Consider the following 26,824-nt stretch of genomic DNA (forward strand, 5'->3'; position numbering starts at 1 on the left):
AGGATTAGAATTTAAGCTTATGGTTGGACCCCCCCCCCCCCACTCTGTCCTTTTCACATCGTTCATTTCAGATCATCCCGTACTTTACATGCTTTTTCCTGTTACTCCTTTTTTTCTCTTCTGCGGTGCCCTTGGAGATGTTCTTTGACATAGGCTTACAGTGGACAGCTCTTGCCAAAGTTCCAATATGTGTCTTAAATTATACAGTTGGTTATATAGCTCTGTATTTTGTATCCAATTAGATTGACTCAACTTAGTGTTGAAACTATATTTGTTAGTCTGACCAGAAAAAAGAGGCTATATTATTCAGATAACTTTTTGTACCACAAGAAAAATCTTTATTACCACACCTGTGAAAGCAATGTCCTAATGCATCGTATGTTGTTTCTTTTACAGTTTGTCTATATGTTGAATGATGTACATTCACTTGAACCTCAATAAAAAAAGATTTGCACACAAAAAAAGGAACAGATTGTAAAAAAATTAATTCTTAGTGTAGCTTTTGCCCCAGTGTTATAAGAATGGAGAATTTTAGTCTGTCAGTTCTGGGCATGAGCAAATCTGACTCCCTGTTATCTATTCACTAGCCTAGAAATTTTGTTGATTTGAATACCTGTAACTACCTAGCACTGATTAATTGGAACACACAATTGGTTTGGTGAGCCCATTAAGCCTTGAACTTCATAGACAGGTGCATCCAATCATGAGAAAAGGTATTTAAGGTGGCCAATTGCAAGTTGTTGTTCTCTTTGACTCTCCTCTGAAGAGTGGCAACATGGGTGCCTCAAAACAACTTTCAAATGACCTGAAAACAAAGATTGTTCAACGTTATGGTTTAGGGTAAGGCTACAAAAAGCTATCGCAGAGATTTAAGCTGTCAGTGTCCACTGTAAGGAACATAGTGAGGAAACGGAAGACCACAGACACAGTTCTTGTTAAGGCCAAGAGTCAAAGGCAAAGGATGGTGAGAGTGGTCAAAAACAGCCCACAGACCACCTACAACATCATCTTTCTGCAGATGGTGTCACTGTGCATCGTTCAACAATTCATCACACTTTGCACAAGGAGAAGCTGTATGGGAGAGTGATGCGGAAGAAGCCTTTTCTGCACACATGCAACAAACAGAGTCGCTTGAGGTATGCAAATGCACATTTGGACAAGCCAGCTTCATTTTGGAAGAAGGTGCTGTGGACTAATGAAACAAAGATTGAGTTATTTGGTAATAACGAGGGGCGTTATGCATGGCGGCAAAAGAACACAGAGTTCCAAGACAAACACTTGCTACCTACAGTACAATTTGGTGGATGTTCCATCATGCTGTAAGGGTGTGTGGCCAGTGCCAGTACTGGGAATCTTGTTAAAGTTGAGGGTCGCATGGATTCCACCCAATATCAGCAGATACTTGAGAATAATGTTGAGGAATCAGTCACAAAGTTGAAGTTACGCCGGGGCTGGATATTTCAACAACGACCCAAAACACTGCTCAAAATCTACTCTGGCATTTATGCAGAGGAACAAGTACAATGTTCTGGAATGGCCATCCCAGTCCCCAGACCTGAATATCATTGAAAATCTGAGGGGTGATTTGAAGCGGGATGTCCATGCCCGGCAACCATCAAACCTATCTGAACTGGAGATGTTTTGCAAGGAGGAATGGTCCAAAATACCTTCATCCAGAATCCAGACACTCATTACAGGCTATAGGAAGCGTCTAGAGGCTGTTATTTCTGCTAAAGGAGGCTCTACTAAATATTGATGCAATATTTCTGTTGGGATGCCCAAATTTATGCACTAGTCTAATTTTGTTTTGATGCATATTGCACATTTTCTGTTAATCCAATAAACCCCATTTCACTACTGAAATGTTACTGTGTCCTTCAGTTATTTGATAGATCAAAATGAAATTGCTGATCCAATTTATTGCTGACCCAATTATTTATAAATGAAAATCATGGAAATTGTCAGGGGTGCCTAAACTTTTGCATACAACTCTATAAGCATCACTACACATTACCCTTTTCATGTAATTTAGCCCATTTTACTGACTTAAAATGAATGTCAAGTTTGATGAATCAGTGCCCGGTTTTTAAAACCCCTATTAAAAACAGGGGCACTTTTCATCCATCAAACTTTACATTTCACTTGTTTTGTTAAAATACTCACCTTTTAATCTTGAAAGCCGTTCCAGCGATTCCCCCTCCTGCCGCTCGTCACTTCATACGTCAGCAATGACGAATACAGCATCCTCCAATCATGGTTACCCCCCCAGGGGAATCATTGCCTGAGGCAACGCCGTAATTGGAGGAAGCTGGATTCGTAATTTTTGACATATGAAGAGGCTTGCGACGGGCGGGGGAAGCGCTGGAGCGGCTTTCAAGATTTAAAGGTCAGAATGTAAAGTTTGAGGAATAAAAGTGCCCTTGTTTTTAATAGGGTTTTTAAAAACTGGGCACTGATTCATCAAACTTGACATTCATTTTAATGATATTTGCAAAAGAATTATAAAACATTTATTTTGTGTGCACTTTTTTTTTTTTGCGCAATGCAGTGTTTAAAGGGACAGTAAAGTCAAATATAAACAACTTTCCCATTTTCTTCTATTACCAAATTTGCTCCGTTTTCCAGAAATCCTTTCTTGAAGAGTAACCCTGGCACGCTCAAAGGAGCTCAGGAGCGTGCACATCATATACACTGTTGCAAACACAGCTGTCATAAAATGTTAACAGTGTGCACGCTCCTGATCTTCTATAAATCTACCTAGGTTTACTTTCATGATTCAGATAGAGTAGGCAATTTTAAGTAACTTTCCAATTTACTTCTATTATCCAATTTGCTTTTTATTTTTATCGGTTATTTGTAGAGATGACAATAATAATAATATTGTCATCTCTACAAATAACCAATAAAAATAACAAGAAGAAAGCAAATTTGATCATAGAAGTAAATCAGAAAGTTGTTTAAAATTGCCTACTCTATCTGAATCAGGAACATTTTTGCTTTTATTCTCCTTTTAATTTTAAAAATATTAATATTTATTTAAAGTGAAAGTAAATCCTAGCGTTTTACAAACGCTAGGATTTACTATTGAAACAAATAAAGGGGACTTTAATTCATGAAGTATAAGATACTTTATGTAGAAAGCTCCTTTATTTGATTAAATCAATCGCCGTTTTTACTTTGTACAGGAGCCCACGGCAAAAAAAATAATTGGCTAAGAGGTGACGTTTTCACCTCTTAGCCAATAGCCGTGCGGTAAATCCGGCTCCCATGGGCGCCAAACTGGATTTACCGCATGGCTATTGGCTAAGAGGTGAAAAAGTCACCTCTTAGCCACATTTTTTTTTGCCGTGGGCTGCTGTACAAGGTACAAACGGTGATCGATTGAATCAAATAAAGGAGCTTTCTACATAAAGTATCTTATACTTCATGAATGAAAGTCCCCTTTATTTGTTTCAATAGTAAATCCTAGCGTTTGTAAAACGCTAGGATTTACTTTAACTTTAACTAAAATATAGTACTATATCTCTTGGCACAGGGAGCAAGGGTCAAACATCATAGGCCTAGATTCATCGAAGCTTGTGAAGTTACTGAGGGACCTTGTAAAAGCAAAATCATGTGCTTCACCACAGTTAGTGGTCCTTCTGCCACTAACATCTATAGCTGCGTTTATTGCTCAGTACACGATATCTCGCATATTAAACAAGGAACACTAGCAACATGGGAAAACAATAATTACAACCAAACCACTTCATAAACACACTCGCAAAATGCTTTATGTAAATGTTTTTAATTGTAAAATATTCACGTCTGTTTTATTAGGGGAGCATAGTCTCGCTGGATAGATTAAGAGGCACCTCAGGTACCTTACAATCAGAAAAAGGGGTTGACTGTGGGCGTTTCAGGAGCGTAGTTGAAGTTTTTGACCTACACCTCGTCCAAAAATGCAAAATTCATAAACACTAAATTATTTTGTCTTTCTATTTTTTTTTTTTTTTTTCATTTCTATTTTTATTCATCTTGTTTTCTTTTGTGCATATGTAACAGTGACACGTTTTATAGAGGGTGTATTTTTTTCCCGTTTTCATGATGAGGGGATCCTGTATATGTTCTATACATCGATAAGTCAACATTTGCAAGGTAGATGTTGTCCCGTTGATTAACTCACAGCTGTGACAAAAAGGGGGGGGGGGGGTGAACACAGACAAATCTCTTTACATTCTGCAATTGAGCTGCATTTTTTTCCTGCAAGATTATAGTTTCACAAACATGTTTTATTGAACCCAGGTCATAGCGTGTGCTCTAACCAAACCATAAGTGTCATAGAGGAAATGTTCATTTGCTTTTTTTTTTATTAAATAGAAAGAGAGAAAAAAAAATATATATATATATGCTTTAGCAAACATTTTTTATTGCATTTCTAATGTTTTATCAGGTCCTGATATTTGTGTCATTAAGTGCCACTGAGGAGTTTACTTTTATGTATGCAATAATTTAGAAAATAAACACTGGTATTTGTAGAAAGAGAAATGGGAATGTGGAAGTCAACCTGGAACTTTAATGTACAGCTGTGTGGGTAAGAGCTCATTTATATCTGCTGACAGATAGAGGAGGGGGCTGAGAGGGAGTATGTCCCTCTTCCCAGGTGAGCTGTTTGTTCAGCAATGCTCTGATGCCTGCCTTTTTTCTCAGATCCCCATCACTAATGGGCCTCTGCCATTTTACTGAGCCTGTTTGCACTAGGTCAAGTTACTGCTACTTCATTCTCACAAGCCCGCATCCTGCACCCCCCTTACCTGAGGAGTGAATAGGTACTCGGGATGCTTTTAAGGAAATAAAGAAGTGTCATATATTTAGTTGTCATGTCCAAGCTTATTTTAGTAAAATGAGTAGGATTCTATAGAGACTATCATTTAACTGGCATAACAGATGATACGTCCTTGTCAGATGTACAGAATAATGAGTGGGTTCAGCAAAAATAGACAAAACCATAATATTTTTTTTTTAAATACATTTCTACAGATTGTCCATACGGGTAACATTGTTCATTTATTTGTTATTTTCTTAAGTAGCAGATGTCTTACTTTCCATATCTGAACACCCAAAATACTTTGATCTATATTCTGACCAAAAGCTTTATATTGATACAGCTTAAATTGAAAAAAATACTCTTACCCTACTTCTTTTTCTAAACTATGTATAAGATGAATAAATATTTTATGATGTTATATTACATTTCCTTAAATTCATTTTGGTATCTGTCTGTAGGCTACTTGGTTTCTACAAAGGAATCCTTCCTCCTATCCTGGCTGAAACCCCAAAGCGAGCAGTAAAGGTATGACCATTCTCAGCAATATACACACCTCTAGTATTACCACTTAATGTAAGAAAGAAAGTTTGCAAACACATATAATCTTGTGTCTTTATGAGAAATAACATGTTTATATGTAGCAATGCAACCAGTAAGCTTGTAAAAGAAAAAAAAAAACAATACATTAGGGAGATTGGATCAGACCTGTCAGTAAGATTGACAATATTTTTCAAGATACTTGGGGTATAATAGACACACGAGAAAACTTAATTTTTTTCATAAATGGAAAGAGTCCACAGCTGCATTTATTACTTTTAGGAAATAAGAACCTGGCCACCAGGAGGAGGCAAAGACACCCCAGCCAAAGGCTTAAATATCTCCTCCCATTCTCCTCAGTCATTCTTTGCCTTTCGTCCCAGGAGGTTGGCAGAGAAGTGTCAGAAGGTTTTGATAGTCCCTTATAGAGGGTAGTATTCTTCGGCATGGGAACTATCAGCCTCTCAGTGAGAGCATGGGTGAAAGTTAGAGTCTGGAGATGCAGGGAGAGTCTGTCTGCGAAACCATCCCGACTCATATTAACAGCTCCACAAGCAATCAGCGTTGACGAGTTTCGCTGCCTGCTTTTCTTCTCTCAAGTTCATGGCAGAGGCAACGCTACTATCTGCCACACTTGAAGGGCCGTATTCCACGGCGTAGATTCCGGTAAGATCATTTCATTTTACTTTCTCATAAATGTGTTGTATTACTTAAGTTTTTCTCGAGAGGCTACCACCTTGCAGGACTAACTATAACTTAGGGTCTCAGTGAGGCTCCTTTTGTATCTTGGAATCAAGGGTTAATATCTCCTAAGGGAGGGTTATTGAACAGGGTTTTTTTAAATCATGTTTGTTATGCGATTTGACATGCTAATGTGTAGTGTTACTTTGGCTTGAGGCCTTTACGGTCGGGCGTGCTTTTTTTGGACTGTACGGCCTACCTTGTGACTTGGCGTGGTCACGTTTTTGCCTCCAGTTTCGCATTCCTGACCGTGTGGCGACGGAGAGATTCTGGCCCGCTGGTGTCTGGTGCTAGGAGGTGGTGAGTGCCCCAGCCATTGGGGGTGTAAGGTGCTGTTTAGATTTATTGGTCTAATTTAGTCCAAACTTTTTGTATTCATTCCCAGTTATGAAGGACTTTGATGTTGAGATTCAAGTGGTCTCTGATTCAGATTCTACTTATTATGATGAATACGAACTGGCCCAGATGACGCATGACAGTCAATTATGTTCCAAAAGCCGTTCTAGTGGGCCCAATTCCTCAGGACCGGGGAATCAAGGGGTCGCTGAGCCATCCGCCTCTGTGGGTTCTGTCCATCGAGTGCCGTGTTCCCTACCACTTTCTGTTGCTACACGTCGGGTGGCCCAGATTATGCTTATCCTTCCCTGGAGGGTGGTTTGTTCCCTCCGGAGGTTGCGGCACGTTTCCGTATCCAAATTCTTATGGTGTTGGCACATCTACAGCTTTCAGATGTCTGCTTAAGATTGTGTTCGTGTTCGGTCAACCCGGATTCCCTAGGCATGGGATGGCTCGTTCAGTTATCTGGGGGTGCGACTGGTCCTGAGGCTCCGGTGGAGGTGTGCTGTGCTTTTCAGTACAGACTGGTGCGCCTTCGTGTTCTGCTACGGCACATTCTGGCGTTGTTGGAGGATCCCATCCTTAAAGGATATAGGGGTTCTGGATCCTTCTCTCCGAATAGCTCTCAGAATTAATTATAAGGGGATAAAGTAATCTTCTTATAATCTGATTTGAGTGTCTTTTCCTATCCTGAGCTTGGTTGGGAAGGGTTCCATTGGGCTGGTCCTGTGGGTGTGCCTGTTGTCATTGGGCGTTAACCTGTGGGTTGCCTTTTCTTTTAATCTGGCTAGGATGATTTTTATTTGATTTTACAAGCTCATGTTTTGTTTTATATTCCTTCGGGAATTTTATCTCTGGAATCGATACTCGCGATTTCATGATCGCACTGGTTACTTCTACAGAAGTTGTTCTGGGGACGCGTTAGTCCTCTGTTTGTCGTTTATTCTCCCTTCCTGGGGGTGTGTATCTCAGCCTTGCAAGTAAGGGCTGAGGTTCAGCTCCTTATTCGGTCACGTGGCGCCTGTCTGCCTGGTGGGTCCGGTTTTGGCGCTTAGTGCTTGCATTACTGTATGTGTTTGTTTGTTATCCTGTTTTCACAAGTTTCAACTAAGCATTCTGTAAGGACCTGCGGGTCCGTCGGGCATGGGGGACTGGTTCAGTCCTCATCTGCTTGAAGCTGGTCATTTGGGGCTCGGTGGAGTTTCAGTCCGTCCACTCTGTATGTTCTGGTTCTTTGAGATTGAGTGTTTTTCCTTCCCCGCCTGGGTTGAGGATTGGAGGATTTAGGCGGTCTTGCCTTCCCAGGGCTATTGAACTTGTTCCTTTTTTGGGGACTCTTCCTTAGGGTCGAGATCTCTGGTCTGGGTATATTTTCTCCTTAGCGGTTGAGGCCGCCATATGGGAGGGCCTTACGAACTCCTTTTTCTGGGTGTTTGCGTTCCTTATTGGGATAATGGCTGTTTTTCTTATCCTAGCTATGTCTAGGGGTTGTTTCCGGATTAGGGATGCTATGCATTCACCTTCCCTGGATGTTGTCCTCTGGGTTCGTACTCTGAGGAGATTTTGAGGCCTAGCCTTATTGACTCCCTCTTCGGGTGACTTTGTTCATGATGTTTTCCCCTCGGTTATGGAAGTGTGGGTATTATAGCCTGTTGGGCTTAGAATCTTCTCGGTTCTGGCGTGCCCTATTGCTCTTTGAGTTGGACTTCTGTACGGGGTGTTCTCTTCCCCTTGGGTTGTGATTTCTTGTGTGAGTCTTCGACCCGTTCTACAGGTTGGTCTTACTTCCCGGTCTAGTCTGTTTTTTCTTCAGACGGGGTATGGTGTTCCCTGGGGTATTGTTTGTCTACACAATTCTGGGGCTTGGGCTTCTTTTACAAAATTTTTATTTTTCTATGTCTGGTCCGGAAGCCCTTATTCTCCAGGGAACGTGGACTATTTCTTATGGTCTTGCTAGTTGTGCTGCTAGCAGCTGGGTCAGGAGCTCTGTGTGCTTAGGCTCCTTGCGGCCTGTCTTGTTCTTGAGGGTGCTTTCCTTTTGGAGAGTTCCTTTTTCATGTTCATCAGGGGCGCCTGGATGATTTTCGTTCGGCTTTACTTCCGGCTTGGCCTTGTGAGCGTGTGCGCCGTCCTTGTCTGTGCCTTTCCCTTGAGGTGGGTTGTCTTGCTTTCCTTAGAGGTGAGGTTTCCTCTCTCTGGAAGATGTTGCTGTCCTGTGTGTAGGAGGGTGAACAGGTTGTCCTGTTAAGAGGGTGATTCTCTTTCTGGGATTGTTCCTTTCTGTCTGTGATTTTGCAGTTTCCATTCTGGACCACATAGTTCCGCTTATCTTTATAGGTTCTGCTTTGGAGTGTCCATTGTGTGTGCTATGTGGAGTCTGCCATAGAGTATCGGGCTAGATTCATAAGAGTGGAGTCTGCCATAGAGTATTGGGCTAGATTCATAAGACTTCTGTCTTTTCTACCTATCTCTATGGGGTTTCCGAGCTCTGTTGGGGTGTCTGGGGTCATCCTTTTTCGTCCTTTCTTTCTATGGGGGCTGGTGGTTGGGGCCCTTCTATTCCCTTGTATTTTAGTGTGGACTAGGATCTGAGATGAGCGGTGTCTCCTCAGTTTGTGGTGGTCTGGAGAGCCTTTGTTTGAGGTTCTGGGCTTCTTCTTGTCCAGCTACGTGTGTTGGCCTTGCGGCCTTGGATATCCTGAGTGTACCCACTAGTTGGTGGATGTTGCTCTATATTTGGCTACTTTTTACTTGCCTGCAAGCGTTTTCTTTTTTTTTTTCAGTCATCTTGGTATGACTGCTGTGTTTGGTGTTCAGAGGCTGCTTCTCTGGGGTTATCGCGCATGTTGGTGAGAATATTTTGATATTCTGAGTTCCTGGCGACTTGGTTTCAGTCGTTTATTTGAGGCAATTGCTCTGATTTTTCAGATATGTTTGCTTCTCTGTTCTGTTTCAGATCCAACCTTGTGGTTCAGTGCTGTCGGGGTCTGGGCTTTGCCTTCCTTTGTTTTGGGAAGCATTGGGGTCCCTGTGAGCGTGGTTTGCTTTTTTGGGCTCCAATTTTATTTGGATTTTATTGCGCCCTGTTTAAGGTTTTCTGGGAATCCTTGTTATTCCTCCATATCCTCTCCTTTTGGAATTTTCCGTTGACTCCCTTTCTATGAAGGGGTGTGTGGTTGAGGTTCGTCCTTTGGGCAATGGTATCTTCTGGAGGAGTGTTGGCTCAGTTGCATCCGTTTGCAGGCTCCAGTTCAGCTTGTGGACTATCTGTAGGTCAGTGTTCTTGGAGCCGTGTTTTCTTTTTCAAATGTTTCTGGCCTCGGACAAAGCGGAATTTTTTCTGTGGTTGGGTTTCAGGTTTGGGGCCTTCAGAATGGGCCACCTTTTGTACCCTCCCGTTTTAGCATTCAGTGTCATCTATTGCTTGGGTATTGTTTCCCAAAAGTAATGAATGCAGCCGTGGACTCTTTCCATTTTATGAAGAAAAACATAAATTATGCTCACCTGATAATTTTCTTTTCTTCAGATGGAGAGAGTCCACAGCTCCCCGCCTGCGTTTTTATGGGGGCTGCTGTGATTTTTGTTCTTCTGGCATCTTTTCACCCTGATGTTTCTTCTACTGTTCCTTGTTCCTCGGCAGAATAACTGGGGGATGAGGGGAGTTGGAGGAGTATTTAAGCCTTTGGCTGGGGTGTCTTTGCCTCCTCCTGGTGGACAGGTTCTTATTTCCCAAAAGTAATGAATGCAGCTGTGGACTCTTTCCATCTGAAGAAAAGAAAATGATCAGGTAAGCATAATTTATGTTTTTAAAAATACTGACTTTACAATTAATGTTGTTCAATTTTTTTTTGTGGGTTTATATTAAATATTAAGAATTGGTAATTACTAATGTTATGTTTCTTTCAGTTTGTATCATTCTGAATATAGTTTAGTGTATTTTGATGTAAACTACCATGGTGCATCCCATTGGCTTTCATGACCTCACAGATATTTCTTTGGATGGGAAAAATAATTTCTTTCATACAGGTGGTGAGAGTCCACAATCCATTTTTTTCCCTATCAGTAGGAGGAGGTAAAAAACCTTAAGAACTCTATAAAACCCCTCTCACCACACCAGTACCTCAGTCTTATCTTTACCTCCGCTAGAGGTAATCTAAGAATAAAGATGCGCATTTTGATTCTTCAGAGAGAGGGGTTCTCAGTACAAGTTACTTGTCGGAGTATGTATTTGCAGTTTTGGAAGTGACATATATTTCACCAGTGAGGATTAAGTCACAAGCCTTGCCATGGGGGTCGCAGGGACTTGTCCTTTGCCTCTGTCTGTTGGTTCGTTGATATATTGCTGTTCCAGTTCCTCTGTTTTATGTTTCAGCACTGGTCCTGGTTTCCTACTTGTTTCCTCAAGTAGCAGAGTGCCTTTGGTTAAGTACTATATTTTTATTCACTTGGCACTCTATAAGCCGTTACTATATATATATGTGTATATATATTTATTTATTTATAAAATATTTTACCAGGAAGGATACATTGAGATTTCTCTCTTTTTCAAGTATGTCCTGGGTCCACAAAACATTGCATATATACAGTATGTGTATATATATATATATATATATATATATATATATATATATATATATATATATATATATAATGTTCATAGCCTTGGGACAGTTATATATGTTGTTATTTGATATTTCTTTTTTTAAAGTGTTAATGTGTTTATTTTTAATCGTATCATTTTTTTCATGTGCATACTTTTTTTTCACTCTTTGGTATTTTCATTTGACTCCTGCAAGTTTTTTTTAGAGTTTGTTCATTTTTTGACACATTTTTTGGTGCCCTTTTCTATTAAATATGACGTAAGTTTGACAAGTGCATCCCTTTACAAGTGTGTTGTCTGGATGCAAGATGTACTTGTCTTGTATTGTTTTGTTTTGTTTTTTAAAATTGTAAGTTTTTTAGAGTTTTTTTTTCCTAAGGGGTAAGTGTCTCCCTTCCTTCAAGAGCTCTTTTAATGGGGATATTATCATTTAACTTTTTCTGCATTTAACTTTATTATTGGTTATGGAGCCTTGTAATTCTGTCCCTAAATCTGCCTTTGAAGCTAGGTCATTTGTACATTTTACTACCAGTATTAAATGTTTATATTGTTATATGCTAAGGTATTTTCTTCAGCAATCTTTTGCAATAAATGTATTAATGTTTTAATACATTCTTACCATTACTACTGCTGTTCTTGCTTCAAATGGTATTTTTTCCCTTCTGTTTGTTCCTTACATGAATAATATACTACTTTTTGTTAACGGAAATTATGAACTTCATTCAAACAACAGTGCTGAAATGATGGTGGCCATGCCTCTTTCAACTAAGCATAAAAGGTCAGTTCAGAATTTACCTTCTACTAGCCTGCTAAGGTTCATGTTTCTAGTTATGAGGCTTCTGTGTCCTCAGAGGGGGTGGTTTAAGTACATTTATTATCTTTTTAATGGAATTTTTGCTTTCTTACTTACTTTAGATGTTACGTGATTGTAAAGTAGATGGGATATACTGGTTAAATGTTATATACTGTTTTATCCATCTGTGTGTTTCTTCTCCCTGTTGCAGTTTCTTTGATTATATCCAGAACTTGGACTAAGTCAAGTATTTCTTTTATTTCTTCTCTAGGCTTCTATTTTTTAGCTTTTGGAAGCTAGTCCCAAAATGGTTTGGGCCATTTTTACTCTGGCTAAATGTTCTAGCATTCCTTTGGAAGATAGTTCTTCCTTTATAGTCCCTTTAGTTAGGAAGTTTATTTCCTTCCTTAGGAGGGCTTATTTGCAAGCAAGTTATACTTTCAGTCCAGTGATATCTATTGTTGATGTGGCTGTTGCTTGATCTTTGTCTTTCTTTTGATTCAGTGAGTTTTTTGTTTTTTTAACTTCTTATGTTGTTTAAATGTGCAAGATCTTTCTTTTGTTGTCAATCATTAATGCTAGAGTAGGCCTTAGCTGCTGTTTCTAGAAGAGCGTTATAATTAGAATCTTGTCTGCTGACATTGACCTTTTATGTCGTCAACTTCCGGCCCTTGAAAAAGAAACCCACAACCTTAACCTTTTAAAACCCCACAATTCCTATAAAAAATTACAACAAACATAATCCTTGATGCAACTTGGCCGTAGCTCCTTTATTAAATAAATAACATTTTTATTTTTAAAAGAAAAACCTTTATTAACCTTATATATAACAGCGCAAAACATTGCAATAGCATTGTTTTATAAATTACACATTAAGTGGTGCTGGTTCAATCTAATTTTTCTTTCATGTAATTAGCAAGAGTCCATGAGCTAGTGACGTATGGGATATACATTCCTACCAGGAGGGGCAAAGTTTCCCAAACCTCAAAATGCCTACAAATACACCCCTCACCACACCCACAAATCAGTTTTACAAACTTTGCCTCCTATGGAGGTGGTGAAGTAAGTTTGTGCTAGATTCTACGTTGATATGCGCTCCGCAGCAGGTTGGAGCCCGGTTTTCCTCTCAGCGTGCAGTGAATGTCAGAGGGATGTGAGGAGAGTATTGCCTGTTTGAATTCAATGATCTCCTTCTACGGGGTCTATTTCATAGGTTCTCTGTTATCGGTCGTAGAGATTTATCTCTTACCTCCCTTTTCAGATCGACGATATACTCTTATATATACCATTACCTCTGCTGATTTTCGTTTCAGTACTGGTTTGGCTTTCTACAACATGTAGATGAGTGTCCTGGGGTAAGTAAGTCTTATTTTCTGTGACACTCTAAGCTATGGTTGGGCACTTTTTTAATAAAGTTCTAAATATATGTATTCAAACATTTATTTGCCTTGACTCAGGATGTTCAACATTCCTTATTTTCAGACAGTCAGTTTCATATTTGGGATAATGCACTTCAATCAATTATTTTTCTTACCTTAAAAATTTGACTTTTTTCACTGTGGGCTGTTAGGCTCGCGGGGGCTGAAAATGCTTCATTTTATTGCGTCATTCTTGGCGCGGACTTTTTTGGCGCAAAAAATCTTTTCTGTTTCCGGCGTCATACGTGTCGCCGGAAGTTGCGTCATTTTTGACATTCTTTTGCGCCAAAAATGTCGGCGTTCCGGACGTGGCGTCATTTTTGGCGCCAAAAGCATTTAGGCGCCAAATAATGTGGGCGCCTTATTTGGCGCTAAAAAAATATGGGCGTCGCTTTTGTCTCCACATTATTTAAGTCTCATTTTTCTTTGATTCTGGTTGCTAGAAGCTTGTTCCTTGGCATTTTTTCCCATTCCTGAAACTGTCATTTAAGGAATTTGATCAATTTTGCTTTATATGTTGTTTTTTCTCTTACATATTGCAAGATGTCTCACGTTGCATCTGAGTCAGAAGATACTTCAGGAAAATCGCTGTCTGGTGCTGGAACTACCAAAGCTAAGTGTATCTGCTGTAAACTTTTGGTAGCTGTTCCTCCAGCTGTTGTTTGTATTAATTGTCATGACAAACTTGTTAATGCAGATAATATTTCCTTTAGTAAGGTACCATTGCCTGTTGCAGTTCCATCAACATCTAATGTTCAGAATGTTCCTGATAACATAAGAGATTTTGTTTCTGAATCCATCAAGAAGGCTATGTCTGTTATTCCTCCTTCTAGTAAACATAAAAAATCTTTTAAAACTTCTCTTTATACAGATGAATTTTTAAATGAACATCATCATTCTGATTCTAATGACTCTTCTGGTTCAGAGGATTCTGTCTCAGAGGTTGATGCTGATAAATCTTCATATTTATTTAAAATGGAATTTATTCGTTCTTTACTTAAAGAAGTACTAATTGCTTTAGAAATTGAGGATTCTGGTCCTCTTGATACTAAATCTAAACGTTTAGATAAGGTCTTTAAATCTCCTGTGGTTATTCCAGAAGTTTTTCCTGTTCCTTGTGCTATTTCTGAAGTAATTTCCAGAGAATGGAATAATTTGGGTAATTCATTTACTCCTTCTAAACGTTTTAAGCAATTATATCCTGTGCCGTCTGACAGATTAGAATTTTGGGACAAAATCCCTAAAGTTGATGGGGCTATTTCTACCCTTGCTAAACGTACTACTATTCCTACGTCAGATGGTACTTCGTTTAAGGATCCTTTAGATAGGAAAATTGAATCCTTTCTAAGAAAAGCTTATCTGTGTTCAGGTAATCTTCTTAGACCTGCTATATCATTGGCTGATGTTGCTGCAGCTTCAACTTTTTGGTTGGAAACTTTAGCGCAACAAGTAACAGATCATGATTCTCATAATATTATTATTCTTCTTCAACATGCTAATAATTTTATCTGTGATGCCATTTTTGATATTATCAGAGTTGATGTCAGGTTTATGTCTCTAGCTATTTTAGCTAGAAGAGCTTTATGGCTTAAAACTTGGAATGCTGATATGTCTTCTAAATCGACTCTACTTTCCATTTCTTTCCAGGGTAACAAATTATTTGGTTCTCAGTTGGATTCTATTATCTCAACTGTTACTGGTGGGAAAGGAACTTTTTTACCACAGGATAAAAAATCTAAGGGTAAAAACAGGGCTAATAATCGTTTTCGTTCCTTTCGTTTCAACAAAGAACAAAAACCTGATCCTTCATCCTCAGGAGCAGTTTCAGTTTGGAAACCATCTCCAGTCTGGAATAAATCCAAGCCTTCTAGAAAAGCAAAGCCAGCTTCTAAGTCCACATGAAGGTGCGGCCCTCATTCCAGCTCAGCTGGTAGGGGGCAGGTTACGTTTTTTCAAAGAAATTTGGTTCAATTCTGTTCACAATCTTTGGATTCAGAACATTGTTTCAGAAGGGTACAGAATTGGTTTCAAGATAAGACCTCCTGCAAAGAGATTTTTTCTTTCCCGTGTCCCAGTAAATCCAGTGAAAGCTCAAGCATTTCTGAAATGTGTTTCAGATCTAGAGTTGGCTGGAGTAATTATGCCAGTTCCAGTTCTGGAACAGGGGCTGGGGTTTTATTCAAATCTCTTCATTGTACCAAAGAAGGAGAATTCCTTCAGACCAGTTCTGGATCTAAAAATATTGAATCGTTATGTAAGGATACCAACGTTCAAAATGGTAACTGTAAGGACTATCTTGCCTTTTGTTCAGCAAGGGCATTATATGTCCACAATAGATTTACAGGATGCATATCTGCATATTCCGATTCATCCAGATCATTATCAGTTCCTGAGATTCTCTTTTCTGGACAAGCATTACCAGTTTGTGGCTCTGCCGTTTGGCCTAGCTACAGCTCCAAGAATTTTTACAAAGGTTCTCGGTGCCCTTCTGTCTGTAATCAGAGAACAGGATATTGTGGTATTTCCTTATTTGGACGATATCTTGGTACTTGCTCAGTCTTTACATTTAGCAGAATCTCATACGAATCGACTTGTGTTGTTTCTTCAAGATCATGGTTGGAGGATCAATTCACTAAAAAGTTCATTGATTCCTCAGACAAGGGTAACCTTTCTGGGTTTCCAGATAGATTCAGTGTCCATGACTCTGTCTTTGACAGACAAGAGACGTCTAAAGTTGATTTCAGCTTGTCGAAACCTTCAGTCACAATCATTCCCTTCGATAGCCTTATGCATGGAAATTCTAGGTCTTATGACTGCTGCATCGGACGCGATCCCCTTTGCTCGTTTTCACATGCGACCTCTTCAGCTCTGTATGCTGAATCAATGGTGCAGGGATTACACAAAGATATCTCAATTAATATCTTTAAAACCGATTGTACGACACTCTCTAACGTGGTGGACAGATCACCATCGTTTAATTCAGGGGGCTTCTTTTGTTCTTCCGACCTGGACTGTAATTTCAACAGATGCAAGTCTTACAGGTTGGGGAGCTGTGTGTGGATCTCTGACGGCACAAGGAGTTTGGGAATCTCAGGAGGTGAGATTACCGATCAATATTTTGGAACTCCGTGCAATTTTCAGAGCTCTTCAGTCTTGGCCTCTTCTGAAGAGAGAATTGTTCATTTGTTTTCAGACAGACAATGTCACAACTGTGGCATACATCAATCATCAAGGAGGGACTCACAGTCCTCTGGCTATGAAAGAAGTATCTCGAATTCTGGTTTGGGCGGAATCCAGCTCCTGTCTAATCTCTGCGGTTCATATCCCAGGTATAGACAATTGGGAAGCGGATTATCTCAGTCGCCAAACGTTGCATCCGGGGCGAATGGTCTCTTCACCCAGAGGTATTTCTTCAGATTGTTCAAATGTGGGAGCTTCCAGAAATAGATCTGATGGCGTCTCATCTAAACAAGAAACTTCCCAGGTATCTGTCCAGATTCCGGGATCCTCAGGCGGAAGCAGTGGATGCATTATCACTTCCTTGGAAGTATCATCCTGCCTATATCTTTCCGCATCTAGTTCTTCTTCCAAGAGTAATCTCCAAGATTCTGAAGGAATGCTCGTTTGTTCTGCTGGTAGCTCCGGCATGGCCTCACAGGTTTTGGTATGCGGATCTTGTCCGGATGGCCTCTTGCCATCCGTGGACTCTTCCGCTAAGACCAGACCTTCTGTCGCAAGGTCCTTTTTTCCATCAGGATCTCAAATCCTTAAATTTAAAGGTATGGAGATTGAACGCTTGATTCTTGGTCAAAGAGGTTTCTCTGACTCTGTGATTAATACTATGTTACAGGCTCGTAAATCTGTATCTAGAGAGATATATTATAGAGTCTGGAAGACTTATATTTCTTGGTGTCTTTCTCATCATTTTTCTTGGCATTCTTTTAGAATTCCGAGAATTTTACAGTTTCTTCAGGATGGTTTAGATAAAGGTTTATCCGCAAGTTCTTTGAAAGGACAAATCTCTGCTCTTTCTGTTCTTTTTCACAGAAAGATTGCTAATCTTCCTGATATTCATTGTTTTGTATAAGCTTTGGTTCGTATAAAACCTGTCATTAAGTCAATTTCTCCTCCTTGGAGTTTGAATTTGGTTCTGGGGGCTCTTCAAGCTCCTCCTTTTGAACCCATGCATTCATTGGACATTAAATTACTTTCTTGGAAAGTTTTGTTCCTTTTGGTGATCTCTTCTGCCAGAAGAGTCTCTGAATTATCTGCTCTTTCTTGTGAGTCTCCTTTTCTGATTTTTCATCAGGATAAGGCGGTGTTGCAAACTTCTTTTGAATTTTTACCTAAGGTTGTGAATTCCAACAACATTAGTAGAGAAATTGTGGTTCCCTCATTATGTCCTAATCCTAAGAATTCTAAGGAGAAATCGTTGCATTCTTTGGATGTTGTTAGAGCTTTGAAATATTATGTTGAAGCTACTAAGTCTTTCCGAAAGACTTCTAGTCTATTTGTCATCTTTTCCGGTTCTAGAAAAGGCCAGAAAGCTTCTGCCATTTCTTTGGCATCTTGGTTGAAATCTTTAATTCATCATGCCTATGTCGAGTCGGGTAAAACTCTGCCTCAAAGGATTACAGCTCATTCTACTAGGTCAGTTTCTACTTCCTGGGCGTTTAGGAATGAAGCTTCGGTTGATCAGATTTGCAAAGCAGCAACTCGGTCCTCTTTGCATACTTTTACTAAATTCTACCATTTTGATGTATTTTCTTCTTCTGAAGCAGTTTTTGGTAGAAAAGTACTTCAGGCAGCGGTTTCAGTTTGAATCTTCTGTTTATGTTTTTCATTAAACTTTATTTTGGGTGTGGATTATTTTCAGCAGGAATTGGCTGTCTTTATTTTATCCCTCCCTCTCTAGTGACTCTTGCGTGGAAAGATCCACATCTTGGGTAGTCATTATCCCATATGTCACTAGCTCATGGACTCTTGCTAATTACATGAAAGAAAACATAATTTATGTAAGAACTTACCTGATAAATTCATTTCTTTCATATTAGCAAGAGTCCATGAGGCCCGCCCTTTTTTGTGGTGGTTATGATTTTTTTGTATAAAGCACAATTATTCCAATTCCTTATTTTATATGCTTTCGCACTTTTTTCTTATCACCCCAGTTCTTGGCTATTCGTTAAACTGATTTGTGGGTGTGGTGAGGGGTGTATTTGTAGGCATTTTGAGGTTTGGGAAACTTTGCCCCTCCTGGTAGGAATGTATATCCCATACGTCACTAGCTCATGGACTCTTGCTAATATGAAAGAAATGAATTTATCAGGTAAGTTCTTACATAAATTATGTTTTTTATATGGCCCTCATTCCACTAAACCCAACCGTGCATGTGATTGAGCCCGTCAATGTTAAATAACATATTTCTCTAAGGAACCCCTTGCCCTTAGAGACCCCACCTTGAACTCCACCCCATGGGAAGGCAAAATTCAGCAGCACTAACAATTGGCTATAACCTGCTGTAATTGCAAGGACTAGCACCCCTGCCAACGACTGGCCTGATACAATCAGTCCAGTCCCGCCAACCTTACACAAGGCCTCCTTGAAATCCATAAGAAAAAGCTGCTGCCAATCTCCCCAAATCTCTCTTAATATGCCTCACCAACTCCCTCTGTGGCACAAAACCCAGTTCATTATCCTCCGCGTGCACCAATAATACAGTTGGAGGCTGAAACTGCCTGCTATAATCCACAACAAAAGCAACAATCTGTCCCATCTGAGTCCACGGACACCAAACCATTTCACCTCACAACAATACTTGGTAAAACCAAACTGTAATCCATCCGCCTTCAAAGCTGCCGCTCTCCTGGCTTAATAAATGAAAGAGTGGCCAACCAACCAACCACAGCCATTCCAAACCTAAAATACAAACAGAAATTAAATTCACCAACCCTCACACGCCCAATTCAGGGCGTACATACAGGTGGTACCTCCCAGACCCACAAATACCAATGTTCTTAACCATATTTTCCGACAAACCCCTAGCAGATGCCTCAGTAGCAGCCCTAATCCTGAAGGAATCATATCCAAAATTTCTCGCAGAGAACCCCAACCTCTCTAACAACTTCTTCAACACAGCCCTAAACTGAGACTGCGACAGTGGGTGACCATCCTGATGTAACAACAAATAACTCTTCAAAAATTTCCAAGGACAAACCTCAAAACCACTTGGGAAAACCACGACAGTCCGACCCCTACCCACCTGATCCATTTTACTTCGCCTCAAAAAGATTTAAACTCTGGAATCATACAATGTCACACCCAAATCACCCAAGGTCTTCAAATTCCCATTGACCAACTCCGAAATCCGAAAAGCCCCCCAAAAAAGCCAAAACAAAAGCCAACCTGAACAAACATACTTCAAATTCCGACAAACATACCACCGATTAAACACCATAAATCCTCCCCAACAGTGAAAATGTAATAGACCGTCTACCATCAGGAAGGTGACCGCCACAACCCATCTTTAAACCCTTCAACACCTGCCGAACACAAAAACTTTTGGTAACATCACACAAACCCTTAAGCTTAAAATGAAAAGCTATTGCAGCCAAACTCCTATCCATAGCAGAAGAGGACAAATTCCTGCACCTCCAGACCCACATCCACTCCAACAACACACCAGTACGGTCATGGACACCTTCACAAATACCATAGTCGGATAACCAAACCTCCCACTCCCACCAAACTCTGGAGTAAGCCACCCAAGTACCTGGCGTCAGTGAAGCCTTCACCTGTCCAGCCAATCCTCCATTACAAGCCTCCCTAGGTAAGTTGGACACAGACAACCCTCCACGTCATGTGGCGCCAGCTTTTGAAACCGCTGCCCCTGGAAACGAGATAAGGAATCTGCTATAGAATTACATACGCCTGGAATGTGTTTAGCCCTAATGCACACATTCATCTTCAAACATTTTAGTACTAGCAGCCTCAACAATTGCAACACCGGAGGAGATGATGCCGTCAAAGTATTCAAGGCATACTCAACCCCCATGTTGTCCAAATAAAAAAACACAGACCGATTGACCAAATCACCTTCCCACACAAATAGGGCCACCACAATCGGGAACAATTCCAAAAAGACCAGGTTCTTAACTAACCCTGAAGATGACCAATCATCCGGCCAAGTGGCCGAACACCAATGACCCTGAAAATAGGCACCAAAACCACCAGCCACATCATTCACCAATCCCAGTCCCTTTTTAGAATAGACACCTTAACCTTTTGAATCAAAGTCGAGCCATTAAAACCCAATAAAAACTGTTTCCAAACTCTCAAATCATCCTTAAGCTCCTTGGAAAGCCTCACAAAGTGATGCGGCTTCACCACCCCAGCAGTAGCGAAGGATAACCTCCTACAGAAAACCCTTCCAATCTGAATAATTCTGCAGGCAGAGTTCAACTTTCCCAGCAGGTATTGGAGATCCCTGAGTGTAACTTTGTTTGCCAACAATGACCGCTCAATGACCGCAACCAGGTCAGAGACCTCATCACTAGGAAGCCGACATTCCATGTTAACAGAGTCAATAGTAATGCCCAAAAAACTGAGTGATGTTACCGGCCCCTCAGATTTCTCAAATGCAATGGGCACACCGAACTCCTCCGCCACTTGATAGCAACATCCCTCAAACGTTTACACCCCCCCCGAACCGGCTGGGCCCTCAAACAAGAAATCGTCAAGGTAGTGAACCAATGACGTAAGGCCCAACCGTTCCTTTATAACCCATTCCAGGAATGTGCTAAAACACTCAAAAAATTAACAGGAGATAGAACACCCCATAGGTCGACACATGTCTATGTAGTAAAACCCATCGACTCAACAACCCAAGAGATGATGCGACGTCTGGTGCACCGGCAACAATCGAAAAGCGGCCTCAATGTCAATTTTGGCCAACAAAGTCAACCACCCCGCCTCCCTAACCAAGCCAACAGCTTGATCAAAGGACGCATATTTGACTGAAGACAACTCACACGGAATACCATCATTCACCGACCCCCCTTTAGGGAATGACAAATGGTGGATCATCCAAAACTTTCGCGTTTCCCATTTTGGAACCACCACCAGCGGCGAAATCCGCAAATCTGCAAGAGGAGTATAAACAAAGGGACCTGCCATGCATCCCAAAGACACCTCCTTTTTAAGCTTTTCATGCACCACCTCAGGCCAAATCCGAGCCAATTTCAAATTACCACGAAAGACCCCACTACCCCCTTGTTAAGGGATTACAAAACCCTTTTTTGACCGCAGTGGTGTCATAATCTTGAGCCACAACCCCATGTCCTGGTCGTCCCACTTCATGTTAGGTTTTACCAACAGACGCTGTCTAAACTACTCATTGTACACCCACCAGGCCATACCACCGTACGTTCTCTGAGCAGCTGCAACCTCATCAAGATAGCAAAAAAGAGCCCCACCCTGCTTGGGAAACCTACCCGCAAAAACACTTGCGTAGATAACAAACGCCTGAAACCAATTAGTAAAGGTTTTAGGTAGTTTCCTTTTTACGCTCCTTTTCCTCCTTCTTAGTGGCATCCTTCTTTGAATCCTCAGGGATCTCAAAGGACTGCTCAAGTGGCAAAAGGGAGAACAACTCAATACATTCCCTCTTATAGATTTTTTCCCTCAACTCTGCCGTCAGATGCATGCCCAGTGGGCCAATGGAGCAAAGGCAAGACCGAGACATGGCCGTGTCTGCCACCCCAAGTTCGGCCCACCCCGACCGTCTTGTTAACAACACTAGCCATCGCCTCTACAGCCCCTTGTGATGCTGCCAGAACACCAGGACTGGAGCCCATGCGTTGCTCCGTTGTCCATGCGTGAGGCAGCCAAATCACTTCCCGTCAACCTATGCTGATCCGGCTGTCGTAGCTGATCCTGAAAGACAGCAACACGTGAATACATATCCAGGAGAAGAAAACTTCTCCCCCCTTCTTCCCCTGTGCAGGCCGGTACCCCCAGCAGTAACACCACCTCTCCCTCTCTTAGGGGCTATTACTCCAACACCTCCAGACCAGGCAACCTCAGACCCTGGTCCTCTATGTGACCTACCCCTCGTTGCCCCTGCATAGTCCCCAGGCTGCCCTGGCCGTCTAACCCCTCCCCTGCCACCCCTAGTAGCAGCCGTAGATAACCTGGCCCCATTCTGGTTCCTGGCCAACTCTCCTGCCAAGGCCATACCCCCTTGCCTTACCTGTCCAACACCAACAGGCCGTACCTCCAGTGGCATGCTTTCATCAGGCTCCAGACGAATGGACTCCGTCCAGGAGCAGTACAGGCCAAAGGAATCCACCTCCAGACCGTCACACTCTTCCACCGCTGTGGATGGGCCAGGCTGAGCCCCTAGCCATACTCTAGATTCACTAGATCCTGCAAAAGAAAAACTGATGCATGAGGTACCCTCCCCACAATCCTCAACCATTCTTGAAAACCCTGGGTCCCCAGCAGAATAAAGGTCACTCACAGGCTTAACTACCACAGAGTTCCCTATCCAATACCCCCTTAAAGCGTACCCCTAACCCTTTTTGAGCCTCGGGATCATATTCATCATCAGACGAATGTAAGAAAAGGGCCATATACCCAGAGTCAAATTCTAAATCCTCCTCCTCTCCAAAACCATAGCCCTCATCCACTAGCATCCTACCAGAAGATCCACCCATATCAGAAAATTTTGCCAAACCCAGGTACCTGGAACTCCTCTCCTCATTCACTTGAGCTCCACCCACCTCAACACCCAAGCTCCCATCCTGCCTCTGATCTTTAGCCCCTACTGCCTCCCCTTCACTCCCCCTATATTCCATAATCAATCACAGGCCCTACTGGACCGTCTCCCTCCCGCTGCCTTTGAGGCTCATCCCCAGCAGGATCAGGCTCATCTGGACCGTGCGCCACCATGACGCTACACCACTTACCCCTGGTGGCCCGCCTGTGAGAGGCATCCAGCTCCGGATCCCCCACCGCTCACCGATTCTGACGACACCACTGATGATTGGCCCACGTGATCCGCCGTGCCGACTGCTGCTTCCAATCGGGTCATCCGCCTCCCAGCACTTGCGCTGCCCCTCCGGCCACCTCCAGCATGACTCCCAACGTCAGGGCTCAAACGAACTGGAGGCCTGGAACGCCTTGTAGACCTCTGCTGTGTCGCTGACTGCTCCACTACCGGATCCTCATGCCGCTCCTGCAGGATGGACCGCATCTGAGACTCCAGCTAGGTAGGTCCCCTGTTCTCAGCAGCCTCCCTGATCCGCTGAAGGAGCTCGTCCAAGGAAGCCATGCCTCAGACTGAGCGTGAAAAACACGCAGAACCAGATGATTTTAACACTATTTGTTTACAGCAAACTGCTGTCTTTCCCGCTCAGCCTTTCTTTATATGCTGGCCTCCTTTGCTCCACCCTTTCCCCAATGTCACCTCATCCCTGGGCCTCTTCCTCCTCTGGTCAAAGCTACTTCCTGCTAAGCTTTGCCCACCTCCAGGAGCCTCCTTTCTAATTCCAGACTTTTATCTCTTTCTTTACAGAGGAAGATGTTATTTTGTTCTATTTTTGAATTGCCATTATTTCTATTGTGTCTGGGATAAGCAGTTTTTCTTCCTCAGGAATAGTAATTCAAGAGTATATTTTAAGATTAGATTTGTGTTTTGTCCCTTTTATCAGAACAAGGCTCAGATATTTTTTTTTCCGCCTAGTATCAGAGTTCTTCTGGTTCTGTATGGAAATAATAGGATGGTATTTGCTAAATATTTAAGTGCCTTTTACTCGATTTAAGCACTATACCCTCTGCTTGCAAAACTGAAAAGCTAGATACCAGGCCATTTTTTTTTTGCTCTGGGGAATGTTTATTAGTTGAATTGGAACAGGAATAAGCAATTTAAGATCTTAACCCCATCCAAGTTTGCATGTAGGTGCAGCCCTCGACCGAGAGGCTTTAGTAGGGGATATGTTACTCCTTTTTCAGGAAGTGTGGTTTTAGTCTGTTCAGGTTTCTTGAATTACTATTATAGTCTCAAGGATACTGAAAAGGTTTCAGATCAAGGCCTCCCAAGGGAGGGTTTTTTCTGTTCTATTTTACTAGAAACTAGGCTCAAGTAGATGAAAACTCCATTCTATTCATTGTTCCTCAAGTAGGAAGGAACATTCTATTCTATTCTGACCTAGAAACTTTAATCAACTTTCTCAAGTTCCTACCTTCAAAATGGAAACTATTTAGATTTTTCTGTGAGGGCAGTTTATGTCCTCAATAGATTTAAGGATGCTTACCTTTATGTTCTTATTTCTAGGACATCATCAGTTTCTGAGATTTGTTTTTTTGGATGAGATTTTTCCGTTTGTTGCTCTTCCGGTTGGTCTGGCTTCAGTTCTCAGAATATTCTATATACATATCTAAGGTTCTGGATACCTTCTTATCTGTAATCAGTTGTCAGGGTATTGCAGTGTTTCCTAGCCTGGATGAGTTCCATCTTTTCATTGGGGTGTATTTCTCTCCTGCAGACTGATGTTTCTTCAACAACATGGTTGTAAAGTCTTTTTTTCCAAACAATTTACTGATTCCTCAGATAAAGGACCCATTTACATTTCAGAACAAGTCTGTTTCTGTCTTGCTAGATGAGCTATTTGCTCTTTATGCAGGAGGCTTCTTTTGTCTTTAAGCTCTACAGATGCAAGTTTTTTCCGGCTTGGGGGGCTGTCTGGGGGTCTTAGAAGGCATAAGGAGTTTGGTTTCTTTAGGAGGCGAGGTTACCTCTTGATGTTTTTAAACTCCATGCAATATTTAGGGTCCTTCAGAGTTTACATCTATTATAACAGATATATTTCTCTGTTTCAGATTAGACTATATTACATCTGTAGCTTATGTCAATCATCAGGTAGGAATTTACAATTCCCTAGTTATTCCTAGTTCCTTCCTTGGCAGAAGCTTATTACTGTCTTATTTCCTGCTGTTCATGTTCCAGGACTGTATAACTTAAAAGCATTTTTTTTCTCAGACTTTAGTTCTTCTGTCTGGAAGAGTGGTCTCTTCATCTGGTTATGTTCTATCAGATAATAGATCTTTGGGGCCACCCAGAGATAGTTCTGATGGCTTTTGTGGATGTTCTGGTAGTTCAGTGGTCTTTCTGGCTAGCCTATATTTTTTCCATCCTCTGGTCTTTTATTCCAGGGTGATTGCCAAGATTGGTACAGCTTGCTTCAGCTTGTTTCTGCAGCATTTGGTATGTAGATCTTGCTCTGCTATCCAGTTTTTCTCCTTGGCTGCTTCTTTTGCATCCAAGCCTTCTATATTAAGGTCCTTCTTTCTATCCATATTCTAGTTCTCTTTTCTTGATGACATGGTGATAGAATCAGAAACCCTTTGAACTATTTGATCAGTTATTGAGTTTCTTATACATGCTTGTAAGTCTGTGACTAGGGGAATCATTATTTAAGGTCTGGAAGGCCTTTATTTCTTGGTGTTCAAATCAAGTTTTTTCTTAGCATTCTTTTTGGATTCCCAGTTTTTTTGCTGGTTTTACAGGATGGTTTGGATAAAGGTTTATCTGCCAGTTTTCTGTCCTTTTAGTTATGTTCTGTAATAACATTGCTATCCTTTCTGACATACATGATTTAGTCCTCCCTGGCTTAGAATTAAGCCTTTTATTATACTTTTTTCCTCATTAGAATCTTTATTTGGTCTTCATTTTGGACCTATGGAAGTTTTGTTTCATTTTGCTATTTCTACTCTTTATTTTGCTCCTCCTTATCTTATTTTTTCTTTTAGGATAAGGATAGGGTTATGTTTTCTGACTATATAAGTTGGGACATTGTTGTTCCTTCTTTATTATTCTCTTCATGTTTTGGATTCTATGATAGTTTTGTAGTGTTATGTTGACCCTATTTAGGTTTTTAGGCAAACTTTTAATGTGTTTGTTCCTTTTGCTTTTTCTAGGAATTTCAGAGAATTTCTGCAGTTTCTTTGGCTTCTTGGTTGAAGCTTTTGATTCATATAGTTATCTTGCAAGCAGGTCAGCCTCCACCTAGGAGGATTTGTATAGACCAGTGGCCACTTCTTATTAGAAGTTATTAGAATGTTTTATCAGTGAATCAATGTTTTCTAGTCAGCTATTTGCTCTTCTTTGCATATTTACTTCTACCATTTTCTACTGAGGCATCTTTTTGTCTATTGGTTATTTTATATTGCCTTCTTTTAGGCTCTATTTGGGTTGTGGATTTAGTTTCTCCGTGAAAAAAAGATGTTTCTTAGATCCCACCCTTTTCTGTTCCCAGGAGTAATGGATCATGGACTCTCACCACCTGTATGGAAAAAAAACATAATTTATGCTTACCTGATAAATTAATTTCTTTCATGTCCACAAGACTCCACCCTCTTTTTTTCTGGGTTGTGTTTTTCCATTTTCCTCTAGTCTGTTTTTGCTTGCTCTTATTACTTTCCCTTCCTCTTTGTGCTCAGCTATACGTTAGACTGAGGTCCTGGTGAGGTGGGAGGGGTTTTATAGAGTCCTTGGGGTTTGGGAATATTTGCCTCTTCCTAGTGGCAGGGAAGAT

General features: G+C 41.1%; 1 protein-coding gene and 1 long non-coding RNA gene across 3 annotated transcripts in view; one reads left to right on the plus strand and one right to left on the minus strand.

The window, feature by feature from the left end:
* Positions 1-26,824, plus strand: part of SLC25A21 (solute carrier family 25 member 21) — a 939,705-nt gene that overhangs the window by 662,781 nt on the left and 250,100 nt on the right. For both annotated transcript variants that reach the window (XM_053697732.1, XM_053697731.1), the window contains exon 5: positions 5,266-5,332. In XM_053697732.1, the coding sequence (XP_053553707.1) occupies positions 5,266-5,332 (67 nt within the window). The remainder of the gene's footprint in view (positions 1-5,265; positions 5,333-26,824) is intronic.
* Positions 1-26,824, minus strand: part of LOC128645018 (uncharacterized) — a 261,753-nt gene that overhangs the window by 152,184 nt on the left and 82,745 nt on the right. The gene's annotated exons all lie outside the window — the stretch shown is intronic.

The sequence above is a fragment of the Bombina bombina genome, chromosome 1 (assembly GCF_027579735.1).
Source record: "Bombina bombina isolate aBomBom1 chromosome 1, aBomBom1.pri, whole genome shotgun sequence".
NCBI lineage: Eukaryota > Metazoa > Chordata > Amphibia > Anura > Bombinatoridae > Bombina > Bombina bombina.